The sequence below is a fragment of the Sorex fumeus genome, unplaced genomic scaffold (assembly GCF_029834395.1).
Source record: "Sorex fumeus unplaced genomic scaffold, SorFum_2.1 ptg000207l, whole genome shotgun sequence".
Taxonomy (NCBI): Eukaryota; Metazoa; Chordata; class Mammalia; order Eulipotyphla; family Soricidae; genus Sorex; species Sorex fumeus.
Window position 1 is genome coordinate 1,179,764 of NW_026606264.1, and position 16,802 is coordinate 1,196,565.

The window sequence follows — 16,802 nt, forward strand, 5'->3', positions numbered from 1 at the left end:
TGATGGAGGGATCGGTGTTTGAACATTGTATGACTGAAACTCAATCATAAAAGCTTTGTGACCACATCTCACGGTGATTCAATTAAAAACATTTGAAAGAAAATAAAATGCAGTGCTGGCTGAGCCCTCATCACCCTCTTGCAGGGCTTTGAACCTGTGCTTTCTGCCAGGAGCCGATTGGAATTGCTTTTCCCAAGGGGCCATTCAGCACCCCAGGCCTCGTCTGGAAATATTCTAGTTGGGGCAAATAAAAGTGACTTGCTCAAACTTGAAGAGAGAGAGCTCTTAGCGCTCAAAACAGTGGCTGATAGCGTCCCAACCTTTCTGCCTGAATGACTGTAATTTTCTTGAAATATTTTCTCTCACTTTAAGTTGCTTTAAGTGGAACCAAACTGGTTGGTGGCACTTGAGGATGGTGGTATCTGTGTATCCACAAAATAAACAAGAAGCCGTGGTTCTCTGGTTCTCTGCTGCCGCCTGTTATCGGTGTTCTCCGGCCGTTTCCCCCACCCCAAAATGTGGATGGCAATGAGTGGACGAATAGGAAACGAGGGTCAGGCTGGTTGGTGATCACTTGCAGTTTATTCCAATCTCGATTCCCTCTGCCCCCTACCAGTCTCACCCATTCCCGAGTTCCTTGTCCTCTTGCCCACTCTTATAGCCTTAGCTATATCCCAAATCATGAGGGGTTCCATAGCAATTCCACATAGGTGTGGTCATATAATCAACAGATGTAAAGTCCTTCCCTCAGGGAAGCTTCTTCTAGGACAAACTCCCAACCAGCAAGATACCCACCTAAGGGTAAAATACCATGTATGGGTACGTTTCTCCTTTCCTTAGTCCAACAACCATTAAAACATTCAGTTCATCTTAATTCTACTTCTTAATAGTATTAGTCATTTTGTATGGACAGAATAAGAGATACATTAAGCTTATAGGGTGGCTCTCCTGGGGACATCTCGCTAGAGATCCCAGACTATGGTCCTCAGCCCAGGTTAGTCCTTCCTAATCCTAGAAGGGTCCTTGTCCAGACACTTTTATTTGGTTCATAACGGGACTTGACCATGACCATGTTCTTAACTTATACTTAAGTATTATGGCACTCTGGCCTGTCCCATTTCAATGCCAGGGTAGCTCACAGCTTGCCCTGGGTCCATCCAGTCCCTCATAGGGACCCTGCTTTTTGAGAGCTAGGAATTAAGGGAAACTGAGACTTAAGTCAGGTAAATATGACGGACTCCAAGGAGTAAATATTATTTGGAATCAATTAACCCCAAGTTACAAAAGCAAAGTAGTAACTGTCTTCCTGTGTCTATACAAGAAGGACATTGCTTTAAAGTAACTATGCAAAGGACATAAGGGAAAGAGAAAAGCAATATTTCACTTAGAAATACAAAGTTCAGAGTCCTCAGAAGTATCTGACCTTACAAGTCATAGGGTCTGGATTAGGGATATAGGTGACTAATCGATATGGGAAGCAGAGCACAGAGAAGAGGTTAAAGATAAACACGGAGGAGTAGGAGTGTTGCAGGAGCACTGTGAGGGTGTAACCCAATAAACATAAGCTCCCTGCGGCAAGGGAGAAAGGACAAATCAATGTTATCCTACGGGCACTCACATGGGATCCGAAGCTGACGGAGCTGCCTCAGCTCTCTCGTCCCTCTGGGCAGCCGGCCGCAGTGGCAGTTTAGCCCCAGTAGTCACGTCCACACCCCAAAGCTACCACCGCATTTAAAATAGCTTCTCCAGCCTTACCTTCCTGATAAGAGTGCAGTGCGAACGAAGTTGACAAATAGGATGACTCTCGGCACCTGTACTGCAAACCATAATGCACAAGAGAAGAGAGAGAGAGAGAGAGAGAGAGAGAGAGAGAGAGAGAGAGAGAGAGAGAGAGATGAAAGGTGCCTGCTATACGGGCAGGGGGAGAAGATGGGGTTGGGGGGATGGTGGACGGGAAACTGGAGACATTGGTGCTAGGAAATTTGCACGGGTGGAGGGATGAGTGTTGTAACATTGTCGGACAGAAACTCAATCAGAAACAGCTTTGTAGTGGTCTATCTCACGGTGAAGCAATTAAAACAAACAAGAGAGAAAAAGAAATGAATAAATAATAAAATGCAGTGCTGTTAATTATCTAATAAAAAAGGAAACTTGGGGGTTTGAGAACACTCTGAATGTCTATGGGAATTCCTCAATGATAAAGTTGAAAGGAAAACAAATGGTACAGATGTAACACTCTCAAGAAAGGGTGGGTGGGGCAGAGCAAAGACCCCTACTATAGATTGTATTTGATGGGCCTCTCGCCATTTCAAAAGAAAACGGACACTGACTGATAAGTGGGCAAAAGAATGAAGAATGTTATAATGCGGTGACAGATTTTTTCAACCCATGAGCAAGAAATACCCAGAATAATTGGTAGCAGGTTCTTATAAAATTTATTATTGTTAAATCTTTATAAATCTGGGGTGAGAACTCATATACTACTCTCTGCAACTCAGTGTCCTCTACATTTGCATCAACATTGGAAACAAGGTCTAATTTCTCTACAATATTCTGATCACCTCGGGTTATTTTTTATGGTTTCTGATGCTTCATTTTACTGATATCCAGATGTGAGCTACCTCACTCTGATTTTAAATTCCAAATCTTGGGACTGGGGTTATAGTATAGTGGGTAGGATGTTTTCCTTGCATGCGGCCGACCCAGGTTCGATCCCCAGAATCCCATATGGTCCCTCAAGCACCACCAGGAGTAATTTATGAGTGCAGAGCCAGGAGTAACACCTTTGCATCACCTGGTGTGACCCCCAAAATAGACTATATATATAAATAAATTTGAAATTCCAAATCTTTACTCATTGAGCATCTCTTTGAGGACCTGCTCACAGTTTTCAGATTATCTTTGGAGTGACATTGAGTCAGTCTTCATACCAACGCCACATTGGCTTCTCCCTGTAGCTCAGGGATAAGTTTGGAATCTGACTGTGAGGCCTCTGGCAAAGTTTCTCTCTGTCTAATAATTATTATGTGCATTTGGGAATACCAGATTCTATGTGAGACACCCACACTTCACCACCACCATGTAGCTCATCTATCGGCCCAGCTGCAGGGCACTATATGTAGCACTGTCCTCCCATTGTTCATCGATTTTCTCTAGCGGGCACCAGTAACGTCTCCATTGTGAGACTTGTTGTTACTGTTTTTGGCATATCAAATATGCCATGAGAGCTTGCCAGACTCTGCTGTGCGGGCAGGATACTCTCGGTAGATTGCCGGGCTCTCCGAGATGGATGTAGGAATTGAACCCAGGTCAGCCGCGTGCAAGTCAAATGCCCTACCCGCTGTGCTATTGCTCCAGCTCAGCTGCAGAGACTCCTAACAAATCTCAAAAGAGATCAAGCAGCACCGCGCTGCCCTGTAGCACCGCCCTCCTGTTGTTCATCGATTTGCTCGAACAGGCACCAGTAACATCTCCATTGTGAGACTTGCTATTACTGTTTTTGGCATATTAAATATGCCACAAGGAGCTTGCCAGGCTCTGCCGTGCAGGTGGGATACGTTTGGTAGCTTAACAGGCTCTCTGAGAGGGACGGAGGAGTCAAACCCAGGCCGGCTGCGTGCAAGGCAAATGCCCTACCTGCTGTGCTATCACTCCAGCCCAGATAGATAGAAAATTTGCTACTTGTAGAAACTTTGCTAATAGTTTCTCATCAATATGGGAAAATAATATCACTAAAACAACGTGATTTGTAGTATTTGAGTAAATGGCCAATACAACAAAGATGCTTTAACTTGTCTGTATATAGATATCTATGATACATGCTGGTATTCTATTTATAACAATTTATAAAGACTCCCTGTGTACCTATATATTTACACATTGAGACACATTTTATTTTATTACAAGTAAAGTAAGTAAAGGCCCTCCCGTTGATCATCAATTTGCTCGAGCGGGCCCAGTAACGTCTCCATTGGAGACTTTATTGTTACTGTGTTTGGCATATCGAATACATCATGGGGAGCTTGCCAGGCTCTGCCGTGCGGACGAGATACTCTCGGTAGCTTGACGGGCTCTCCGAGAGGGGCGGAGGAATCGAACTCGGGTCGGCCATGTTGGCTGCATGCAAGGCAAACGCCCTACCGCTGTGCTATTGCTCATTGTAAATATCCATTTATTTATGTATAAACAGACTATATTTTATAGAAATTTCATTTCAGGACAGTAAAGAGGGCACTGTTTAACATATGCTAAACCAAAAAAGGAGGCTGGGAAAAAGATAAAAGAAGTCTAAGAAAAGGTGATGGATTTTATCTGTTTAAAAAAAAAGAGATGGGGTATGGTGCTGCCAGCAGGTCAACCTGTATCTGGGGGGCGAGTGCATCAGCAGCCTGATGGTACCTTCCGGCTTCCTGATACCCTCAAATTGCCGCTGTGCCTTTGGCCAGACCCCAACAACTTGGGACCAAGCTTACCAAGAAATTAAATGATCAAAAGTTAGGTATTTGGGAGCAATGCCCACAAACCACCTCTGTCTGGCTCAGATATGCAAGTTCATTCATTGGTCTTATTTCAGAGACCGATAGATAAATCTCGAAAGAGATCAAAAGCTACAGTTAAACTTGAATCTGCGCATGGCTGATCAGACCAGATTAAAGTGGAGAGGGTTGGATTGGCCTGTGCCTGCCCAAGCAGAGCCCCTGGCAGTCACTTGCTTCCACAAGCCAAAATCACCTCCATATACCCGGCCTGACTCCACCATCTCAGGACAGACCTCACCAAGATATAATATGTTGAAAATTCTGGTATGTGGGTTTTGTGACTGAAATCTCCAGGCTTTCTCGGAGTTGGGATTGGCTACTGTTGGGTAACATTGCTTTGTCCTTCAAGAAGCTTAGGTTTTATCTGGTTACACCCATTAATCTGGTTACACCCATCAATCTGGTTACACCCACCACAGTGCTCCAGAGGCACTTCCACTTTCATTGTGTTTACATGTAAACATGTAAACAGTCTTTCCTATGCTCTCCTTCCCACCCAGTTAATCAGTTTTCCCCTTAATCAGACTTTGTTAATTTGTAAGATCAGTTTCCCAGAAGTCTATGGTTTTATATGTATGAGTGAAATATTGCCTTTTTCCTCTCCTTATGCCTTATGAACAATTTACTTTAAGGTAATATCCTTTTTGTATAGATACAGGAAGACCATTAACATTATGCTTTGTAACTTAGGATTTGATTGGCCTTGAATATTATTCACTCCCGGGCATCTGCTTTCTCGACTTAAACCTCAGTTGCCCTTAGTTCCTAACACCCCAAAAGCAGGGTCCCGACGAGGGACTGAATGGACCCAGGGCAAGCAGTGAGCTACCCTGGCAGCGAAATGGGCCAGGCCAAAGTGCCACGATTCTTAACTATAAGTTAAGAGTTTGATCATGGACAAATGCTGTCATGATCCAAGGTAACGACAAGACTAGGATCCTGCTAGGGGTGGGAAAGACTATCTGGCCTGAGCACCGTAGTCTTGAGATCGAGATGGCCCTAGGAGAGCAATTCTATAAGTTTAAGATATTTCTTACTGTATCCATACAAAATGATTTATATTATATTTTTATATGCTTGTCGGACAAGGAGAGGAGAGGCACGCCCATGGGATTCTGCTCTAGGGTGGGTCCTCCTGCTGAGGGAGGATCTGTCCTAGGAGCGGTCTTCCCTGAGGCTAAGATTTCTACCCCTGTTGATTTCTACCCCTATTGATTGTGACCACACCTATGTGTAATTGTTTCCCCAATTCCTCATGGAGAGAGGATTTAACTGTACTGTAGGAGTGGGGCAGGAGGCAGAAGGAAGAAGAGAGTTCAGAGAGGATCAGAACCCAGACTCCAGAGAAGGAGGATGAAGGGGAATGGAGAAGGAGAATGAAGTAGCTGGGGGAGGAAGAGGGGGGGCAGAGATAGAGAGACAGAGGAGGAGAGGAGAGAATCAGAATAAACTACGACTAATACCTACCAGCCTGGCCCTCGTTCCTTCCTCCGCCTGACCATCGCCATCGACCTCTCCGGGGTGGTAGAAGGGTGAGACTACCGAACGCGAGTGGCGGGAGAGATAGAGCCGCCGCCGTGTGGGTGCCGCGCCCCCAATTTGTGTGAGAGTACACAGCTACCCCTCCCCACGTCCCAAAACTCATGGAAGCACTGACAGTCACTCCCACAAACTAACTCCAGCACCAACACATTAGCTCTTCTACCAGCTTTGCTTCAGAGACCCTACATAAATATCAAGAGATCAAAAGCCGCTGTTAAGCTTGAACCCACGCATGACTGAACAGAGAGGGGTGAATCAGAGGGTGAGGGTTGGCCTGGAGCCCGCCGAAGCAGAGACCCCAGCAGCCACTTGCTTCCACAATACAAAATCACCGCCATAGCCACGGCCTGATTCCACTGTCTCAGACGGATCTGACCAACACATAATCCGCTGAAAAGTCTGGTATGCTGTGACTGAAATCTCCAGGCTTTCTCAGGGTTGGGATGGGCTACCTCCCCATACTTCCCTGTACTTCCAGAAGCCTCAGCAGTCACACACACACCCCAAAGAGATCAAGTAGCCACAAAAATTTCTCAGATGCACTGGACTTCAGTTGAGAACACTGGGGAGAGCTTGGGTGCAGCTGGGCCAATCCCAGCTCTGTGAAAGCCCCATCAGCCACACCCACACCCCAACAGCTGCCACCAACCCATGCCGGTCACCAACATCTCACCAACGAGCTCCACAGACACTCCAAACTGCTGGGAATTTCAGGTACATGGGGTTTTCTGTGGGCGAGAGCACTGGGCATTCTCAGAGTGGGGATAGGCAACCTCCTCCCATGTCCCCATGTTTCCAGAAGCCCCAAAGCCACACCAGCATTCCACCGCTTCTGCCATGTAAACTCACTGCCAATTAAATATCCTGAAGTTTTTGGAAACATCTCCAAACTCTATAAAACTAACGTCCCAGTAGGTGCCCATCAGCTTGGATGGAAATGTAACACAGAAGCCAACTATGCTCCATTAATAAAAACAGAAGGTTCAACCAGCAACAACAGCTTCGATAAACCTCAGACAAGGACTTAATGTCCCCGCAGTGAGATACAACAATTTTCTTTAATGGAACAAACTTTCTTTAATGGAAGTTTGTTTTGATTATTCCATTAGCTATTTCATGGTAACAAGCCATATAAATAAATTGTTTGGGGCCTGCTATGGGGAAAGGCTTGAGGGATGGTCAAGAAAATGGAGATGATGGTGGAGAAAGGTCACAGATCTGATGAGACAGGGCTGGAATATTGAATTTCTGTAACAAATGAACTATGAACAACTTTGTAAACTACAGCATTCGAATAAAGTGGCAAAACAATTCTTTGTGAATTAGAGGGTACATTTTTCTTTGTGTGTAAGATAATATTGTCATTTTGATATGAATTGAATGGTTGTTTTAACTCTTTGGTTAGTATTGCCTGCCACCATCCACAATCAACACTGTATAATTTTCTGTTTATTCTAATTATGTAAAAATTGACAATGTTTGATACTTTTTAGTGTACAAGCTTTTTTTACAAGCTTTTTTTATCTCTTTAATTAAGCGTTTCAGAATTTATTCTTTATTAATCCATTGTAACAGGAATTTCTATATACTTTTAAAAAAGTAATTGCTAGGGGGTATGGTGCCACCAGCAGGTCAGTTTGTACCTGTGAGGTGAGTGCATCAGCAGCCTGATGGCACCGTCAGGCTTTCAGATACCCCAAAATTGTTGCTGTTCCTTTGGCCAACCCCAAAAACTTGGGGCAAAGTTTACCAACAAAGTAAACGGCCAAAAGTTAGGTATGTGGGAGACACGCCCACAAACCACTTCTGGCTCAGCTATATAATTGGAGGCATGGCCTCTTTGGTTCCTGATCAAACTGCTTAACAGCCATGATCCCAGAGACTCAGAAACGAATCTTGGAACCCAAAGGCTTTTGGCAGAAATGCATCCTGTTCCTGCAGTAGGTTACTGGTGCTGGGCCACTCCAGGTGGGAAAGGTTTCGTGCCTTGGCCTGTTCCCCTTGGCGACCTGGTGACCACCATCCTCCAGAGGCCACTGGACAGTCAGGTCTGGGCCTGCAGTGACGAGACACACGGGGCCTCACCAGATGGGGGTGGAACCAGCCCTATCCTCCCCATCCCAGCAAGACCCTGAGTTGCCGCCTACAAACGGCCTCTCTGGCTCCTGACCAAGCTAATTAACTGCCAAGATCCCAGAGACTCATAAACAAAACTCGAAACCCAGTGACTTTTGGCAGAAATGAATCTGGACCGCATAAAAGGTGGCTGCCGCCTCAGAGCTTATTGGAAGGCCAGGTACGACGCGGCGGTGATGGGGCAACTGCAGTCTCATGGGAAGAGGGGCAGTACCGTTTCGTCCTTCACGCCCTACCGAGGTCATGAGTTGCCCCCCACAAGCAACTCTCCTGCATGGCCATGGCTACAGAGGCAAAAGGACTTAATCCAGAGCCCGACAGCCTGCAGCAGAAAAGTGAATGGACCATGTGTTAAACTATGGCACCATGCCTCCGCAGGAGGGAAAGGGTGTTGCTCCCTTCCGCCTTCCCCCGCCCCGCCCCCCCAGCAGCAAGGTTGCCACCACCTTAGAGTTTATAAGAAATCCAGGTATGAACCGGTGGTGACGGGGCAACTGCAGTCTCATGGGAAGGGGGGCGGTACTGGCTCGTCTTTCATGCCCTACCGAGGTCACGAGTTGCCCCCCACGAGTGGTTCTCCAGCACAGCCATAACACCAGACGCACAGAAATCAATCTCGTAATTATCTGGCTCTTTGCAGAAATACAAAATCACGAGGCCGCATCGGCCAACACTGTTGCTCTTCTCTCTTTAAAGTCTTACTTTATCACACAATACGTCAGATACAAAGTCAATGTCCAGGGGGTATGGTGCCTCCAGCAGGTCAATCTGTACTTGTGAGGCGAGTGCATCAGCAGCCCGATGGCGCCTTCAGACTTTCGAATACCCCAAAATTGCTTCTGTGTCTTTGACCAGACCCCAAAAATTTGGGGCAAAGTTTACCAAGAAAGTAAATGGCCAAAAGTTAGGTACGTGGGAGACACACCCACAAACCACCTCCGGCTCAGCTGTATAATCGGAGGCATGGCCTCTCTGGTTCCTGATTGAACTGCTTAATGACCATGATGCCTGAGACTCAGAAACAAATCTCGAAACCCAGCGGCTTTTGGCAGAAATGCATCCGGTCCCTGCAGTAGGTTACCGGTGCTGGGTCAACCCAGGTTGGAATAGGTTTTGTGCCTTGGCCTGTTCCTCCTGGCTGCCCAGTGGCCACCATCCTCCAGAGTCCACTGGACAGTCAGGTTTGGGCCCCCAGTGACGAGACACGCAGGGCCTCATGGGATAGGGGTGGAGCTGGTCCTGTCCTCCCCACCCCAATGAGACCCCAAGTCATCGCCCACAAACAGCCTTTCTGCCTCCTGATCAAGCTGCTTAATGGCCATGATCCCAGAGACTCAGGAGCAAATCTTGGAACCCAGTAGGTTTTGGCAGAAATCCCTCCAGATTTAAGTGTTAAAATTTTGGAATTTCAAAATCGCACGGCCACTACTGCAGCCACACGACATCATATGTTATTAATAACCAGCAATAGAAAACAAACTGTCTACTGTTGCCTTTTCAGCAGATCTTAGTGTTGGGGTAAAATCTCAAATGATAATGGTGAGTCTGGTGTAAAAATATTGAATGTGATCAAAGTAGAGAGAGAGAGTAATGTGGAAATCATCCGCCCCACAGGTAGGGGGAGGGTATGGAATGGGAGTATACTGGGGTTATTGGGGGTGGAGAATGGGCACTCATGAAGGTACGGGTGTTTCATTGTATGACCGAGACTTAGACCTGAAAGCTTTGTAACTTCTCTCACGGTGATTCAATAAGTAAAATTATAAAAAATGGAAAAAAATAGGATTGGCAGAACACTAGATGAAGGACAACCATGCGAGCAAGCCGGGTTCCGCAAAGGATTCAGCACCATCAACCATATCCACACAATAACCAAGCTCATTGAGGTTTCTCGGGAGTTCAAGATGCCGCTCTGTCTAACGTTCATTAATTTAAAGAAGGCCTTTGATTCTGTTGAGATGGAAGCAGTCATTGAAGCCCTAGCCAATCAAGGCATTCAAACTCAATACATCAGTATCCTCCGTTAGCTGTATTACGGATTCACTACCAGGATCTCATCATTCTACAAAGAAGTAATCTTTGATGTCAAGAGAGGGGTTCGGCAGGGTGATACCATTTCACCGAAACTCTTCAGTGCCACCCTCGACAATATCATGAGACTACTGGAATGGGAAGGAATGGGAGTGAAGATAGTTGGTCGGCAACTAAACCATCTCCGCTTTGCTGATGACATTGTTTTAATAACACCAAACATTAGCTAAGCGGCACAAATGCTGGCCGACTTCAACCGTGAGTGTGGAAAGGTAGGACTACAGCTGAATCTTATGAAGATAATGTTTATGAGAAACAGCCTCGTTCCTGATGCCCCATTCGCTCTCAACGGAACGACCATCTCCGAATGCAACAGCTATGTGTACTTAGGTCGAGAAGTCAACATGACAAATGACCTGGCACCCAAGCTGCGCAGGAGGAAGAGAGCGGCTTGGAACGCCTTCAAGAGCGTTGAAGAAATAGTTAAGAGGACAAAAAACCTCCGGTTCCGGGCACATCTCTTTGATTCCACTGTTCTTCCTGCATTAATATATGCCTCAGAGACCTGGGCCCTACGCAAACAGAATGAGAACGCTATTTGGGTCTCCCAAAGAGGAATTGAAAGCTATGCTTAGAGTATCACGTTTCACTCAAATGAGAGAAAGAATCGGGAGTTCTGACCTCCATCGAAGATCAAGAATCAGGGACGCTGTCTCTTTTGCCAAGACATCAAAAATCAGATGGGCTGGTCACATAATGAGATTTAGAGATGACCGCTGGACTAGAGCCGTTACTGACTGGATTCCATGGGATGTCAAAAGACCGCATGGCCGCCCACCTACCAGATGGTCAGACTTCTTCATCAAGATCATGAACGATCAGTTTGAGGCTCTTCGTGTTCCTAGAACGAACAGATGCCACTGGGCTACACTAGCACGCGATAGGGACAAATGGAGACGTTACTGGAGCCCACTCGAGCAAATCAACGATTAACGAGAAGTCAAGTGAAGTGATCAAGTGAAAAAAAAAAAGTAAGGTGGAGTTCATGCACAATTCAATCAGCTAATCAGTGGCTGAATAAATAGAAGTACTCCTACATAAAAAAGTCAACGTTCAAACTATACAAAGCACTCCCAAAGATCAACAACAATGAACCCAGTGAAACCATTAAAAGGGACAGGAAGGCAACAGACACTTCTCTGAAGAAGAGAGAGAACCAGTGGGCAGAGGGAAGGATGCTGTGTTATAAGTAACATGCTCTCAGGGAAATAAAAATCAAGATGACAATAATACGCCCATTAGTTTAATTTGCTTAAAATAAGTAGCATCCCAATACTTAACCATTTATCTTTTTCTTTTTTTCCAGGAGATGGTATAAAACTTTGCTGGTAACTGTTGGCTGCTCCAGGAAGCCCTGAAATTGGCCAGGCAGAGTCTGTCCGTGGGGAGGGGCAGTCACTACCATCCTGCCCCTCCTATTTTGCTCTTTCTCTTCCTTCTGATACTGAAGGAATGTGAGACTGACACGGAAGCTGATGTGGGATGACAGAACAACCCCCACTACTAACAGTCTCAGCCCCCAGCCCTGACACTGAGCCACACCATCCGCTCTGAGACGGGACAGTTGTCCTCATTTTTGAGGCCACATGTGGCACATTCCACTCTGTGTTGTGAAATTCAGAATAGACATGTGAATCAGCAAAGCCAAGAGTGAAGTAGTGACATGAGAGTTAGTCCCCATGACAATTCCCTTCCCTCCGTTAGATGTGTGTTCACGTGTCAGATGCTTTCACTGTGAAAATCAGCCGCATCAGTTCCAGCGTCTGAAAGTTTAGAGTCGGGCTGTTTTGAAAAGAGCTGAGCACTTTCCTTTCAGAAGAACTGCTATTTTTTTTCTTTTCGGGTCACACCCGGCGATACACAGGGGCTCCTCCTGGCTCTGCACTCAGGAATTACTCCTGGCGTTGCTTGGGGGACCATATGGGGTGCTGGGAATTGAACCCGGGTTGGCCACGTGCAAGGCATCCAACCCGCTGTACTATCACTCCAGTCCCCAGAACAAGCGTGGAATGTTATCACAGAGTTCTGTGTGCACACTCTAGCAGTCCACCACATCTGCACAGTGTTGATGCCCTTCACCATGTCCAGCGGTCCCGTGAGCCACTCGACACCAGGACTTTCTGTTGCCCTTTTCTCTCTAGTTGGTCCCACAGGGATGCAGAGGGCGCCAGGCCTCCTGCACGCTACTGGAGCTGGGAATCGGGGACAGTCACTCACAGGACTTGGGGACCCAGTGAGCCCAACCCGGAGACTTCAGACACCCAGCCGCATCTAATTGGCCACTGGAGGCCTCTGGTCCCACTGGACAGGGGAGACTCTTCTCTGCAGTGGCCGAGTGCATCTGCAGCAGGGACGCACAGAGTCACCCACAGCTGGTCCTACCCAGAACAGGAGGAGCAACACACGAGCCTCCACCTCATCCCCTGTCCCTGCAGTGCTGAGCGAAGAGCAGAGGGAGGGCCAGTTCCAGCCCATCGGAGCAGCCCACCGAATGCACCCTCCTGTCCTGAGCCGCCTCTGACGGTGAGGGCAGGGGGCAGTGGTCTGTGCGGACAGGAAGCACTCGGGAGTGTTGACCATGGCCCCGGGCTGGCTTCTGTGCCCGCGACTGAACCGGGGCCACCAGAGTAAAGCTCAGTGACAAGGACAATCAGAGGATATTGCGAGTCGACCAGGCAGATATACGGACAGACAGACACACCTCTCTGTACCAGCTAACGAGCTCAGGGCCAGCTCTCCCCAGGCTCTCCTGGAGGTGAGGTAAGCAACGGCTTCAGTTAGCAGGCAGAAGCTGCTCAGCCACTGTTTGTGAAACGTATTCAGAACTGATGGGGGCTGAGGTGGATGAGGCCTCACAGGAGCGGGGGAGTCGTCTCCTCATCCCTGCATAGGAGATGCTCATCCTCGTCTGGTCTCCCTCTGAGTTCTCAGTGCTGCAACTGTGATACCCCTCCCGGCAGCACCAGCTCAGCGTCTCCTGGGGAGGACTGCATAGTTGCAGTTCGTCGTCACACACGGTTGCCTTTCAGGTCAGTTGGAATCAGCTGGAGGGCAAACAGTGGTGTGGGAACCGTTCAAATAGTAGGACCTTGGCACAAAAGGGATCTTGTGTTCCTGGGAACAAATGACCATGAGACACTGATTTACCCCCTTCACTATCACTTTCCTCCTCACTGCCACCTTCCGCCTGAACCCACGGCCCACCCGGGCCATGCCGGCCCGCAGACACGGGAACCTCTCTGCAGCACCTCTGCAGGGCTTTGTGCTGGTGGGATTTGAGGGGAGTCCAGAGACCCAGACCCTGCTCTTTGCTGTCATCCTGGCCCTGTACATGGTGACAATCCTGGGGAACCTCACCATGATCGTGGTCATTGCCCTGGATGCCCGCCTGCACTCCCCCATGTACTTCTTCCTCCAGAATCTGTCCTTCCTGGACCTGTGCTACTCCACCGTCATTGCCCCCAACGCCCTGGCCAACTTCTTCTCCTCCTCCAAGGCCATCACCTTTGCGGGCTGTGCCACCCAGTTCTTTTTCTTCTCCCTGCTGGCTTCCACAGAGTGCTTCCTCCTGGCCGTGATGGCCTATGATCGCTTCATGGCGATCTGCAGCCCCCTGCGCTACCCCGTCACCATGCGTCCCTCAGCCTGTGCCCGCCTGGTGCTGGTCAGTTACTGCGGAGGCCTCTTCAATACCACCATGCAGACCAGCTTCACGTTCAGCCTCCCCTTCTGTGGCTCCAACCGCATCAACCACTTCTTCTGTGATGTGCCCCCCCTGCTCCAGCTGGCCTGCACCGACACGGCCCTCAATGAGCTGGTGATGTTTGGCCTCTGTGGGCTCGTCATCGTGGGCACCATGGCTGTGATCATCGTCTCCTATGGCTACATCATAGTGACCATCCTCAGGATGCGTGCAGGATCCAAGAGACGTAAAGTCTTCTCCACCTGCGGCTCTCATCTGACTGCCGTATCTCTCTTCTATGGCACACTCTTTGTCATGTATGCTCAGCCGGGGGCTGTGGAGTCCCTGGAGCAGGGCAAAGTGATCTCCGTGTTCTACACGCTGGTCATCCCGATGCTCAATCCCCTCATCTACAGTCTGCGAAACAAGGACGTGAAGGAGGCCCTTTGGCGCCTGGGGCAGAAGCACACGCGCCCTGAGGTAGGTGCCTCAGGGACAGTGTGAGGGGTGCAACCATGAAGTGAATGATTTTTTTCTCCTCTTCCACCTCTTCTTTCAGTCATACTTACTGAGGATTATTCCCAAGACTTGAATTTGATTCTATACTATTCTTTAGTTATTTGAGTTGGTATATCCTAAATATCACATGAAATTAAATTGATCAAAACATTACTTTTAAATTTCTGTTCAGTCATGTTTGTGATAACTGAAAAAGTTCTCCAGATGTTTTTCAAACTGCTAAAGTAGACCGCAGCTCTTATACTGACAACCTCTTCCTGGCCTCCTGGCTCCTGCTCTCAGAGCTTCACTCTGTCGCTCGACTTTCATTCTTTTAGTCAATGAATCTCCATGAGATATACCACTAATGTTCATGATCGGGTCTCAGTCATACAATGTTCCAACACCCGTCCCTTCACCATGCATACTTCCTGCCACTAATGCCCCAAGTTATTAAAAGAGACTTCAGAAAATCATGTCCTGAAAAGAAGATATTTTGTTTCTATTTTTGTTTTTCCGGGGATGGGTCACCAGGTGAAAGGAAAACACCGTGCCCTTTGTGCTATTGCTCCGGCCCTGAGAAGATGCATTATTATCAGTTTTCATTTCATTTCATCATCCTGTTATTCGTCGATTGCCTCGAGCAGGCCCCAGTAACGTCTCTTTCATCCTAACCCTGAGATTATATTCAAGGCTCTTTAGGAGAATGAGACCCATCATTGTTACTGGTATTTGGCATATTTGGTATGCCACGGGGAGTTTGCCAGACTCTGCCCTGTGGGCAGGCTACATTCGATAGCCTGCAAGTTTGTCCAAAGTAGGAATGAGATAATAAGATGTCATAAAAAGATGTCTTGATAAGACGTCACGTGGCCACGAATGCAGCCGCGCGGTTCCGGGAGCTGGATTTTATTGTCTCTGAGTTTTGGCTGTTGATGGGATTACACGGCACCAGGGGGCCAGGTGGTGGGTGTGACCCCCGCCTACTGGAATTTGGAGGATCTGGGTGGAGGATGCTCGACTCCAATCCGAGTAGGCTGGGAGATCTCGGCCCCGGAACCCGCGTGGCTTTGTCCCTCTGCCAGTACCTTCATGTGTGCGGAGAGTGGTCTCGGCATGGTGGTGGCTGGTCCTGGAGGTCTTCGGCTGCCAGAGCCCTGGTTGGGGCGGGGAGGAAATCTCAACCCGCTCCCCTCCAACGGGCCCCGGCGAGGAACAGCCAGGCGCAGGGGCAGGAGACTGCACTGGTCTCGTCCGAGAGCTGGATTTTATAGTCTCTGAGTCTTGGCCGCTGATGGGATTACATGGCACCAGGGGGCCAGGTGGTGCGTGTGACCCCCGCCTACTGGAATTTGGAGGATCTGGGTGGAGGATGCTCGACTCCAATCCGAGTAGGCTGGGAGATCTCAGCCCCAGAACCCACGTGGATTTGTCCCTCTGCCAGTACCTTCACGTGTGCAGAGAGTGGTCTCAGCATGGTGGTGTCTGGTCCTGGAGGTCTTTGGCTGCCGGAGCCCTGGTCGGGGTGGGGAGGAAAGCTCAACCCGCTCCCCTCCAATGGGCCCTGGCTAGGAACAGCCAGGCGCGGGGGCCAAAGAAGTATTGAATTTAAAATGTAGTGCTGGAGTAAGATGGAAGGTGCCTGCCACAGAGGCAGGGGGTGGGATGGGGTGGTGGTGATGGTCGTATTCTGGTGATATTGATGGTGGAGAATGCAAATGCAGAGGGAAGATTGTTTGAGCATTGTATGACTGAAATTCAGTCATGAAAGCTTTGTAACCGTATCTTACGGTGATTCAATAAAAAATAATTTAAAAGTAAAATGAAATGAAGTGCTGGCCAAGCCCTCACCATCCTCTTGTAGGGCTTTGAACTGGTGCTTCCTCCTGGGAGCCAAGGGAACTGCTGGTCCCAAGGAGACATTTGGCACCCCAGCCTCAGCCTGGTAATATTCTAGTTGGGCAAATAAAATTGACAGACTCGAAGAGAGGGCTCCGAACAACAGTCAATGGGGTCCCAGTATTTCTGTGTGAATGATTGTATTTGCCCTGAGAAGATGCATTATTATCAGTATTGAATTTAAAATGTAGTGCTGGAGTAAGATGGAAGGTGCCTGCCACAGAGGCAGGGGGTGGGATGGGGTGGTGGTGATGGTCGGATTCTGGTGATATTGATGGTGGAGAATGCAAATGCAGAGGGAAGATTGTTTGAGCATTGTGTGACTGAAATTCAGTCATGAAAGCTTTGTAACCATATCTTACGGTGATTCAATAAAAAAATTAAAAGTAAAATGAAATAAAGTGCTGTCCAAGGCC

At 48.0% G+C, this 16,802-nt stretch overlaps 1 protein-coding gene across 1 annotated transcript; it reads left to right on the forward strand.

Annotated features, from left to right (window-relative positions):
- The first annotated feature begins 13,518 nt into the window (after positions 1-13,518).
- Positions 13,519-14,493, forward strand: LOC130017633 (olfactory receptor 12-like). Its single transcript, XM_056108357.1, has one exon. It carries the CDS (start codon positions 13,519-13,521, stop codon positions 14,491-14,493), a length of 975 nt encoding a protein of 324 aa, XP_055964332.1.
- Positions 14,494-16,802: the final 2,309 nt, after the last annotated feature.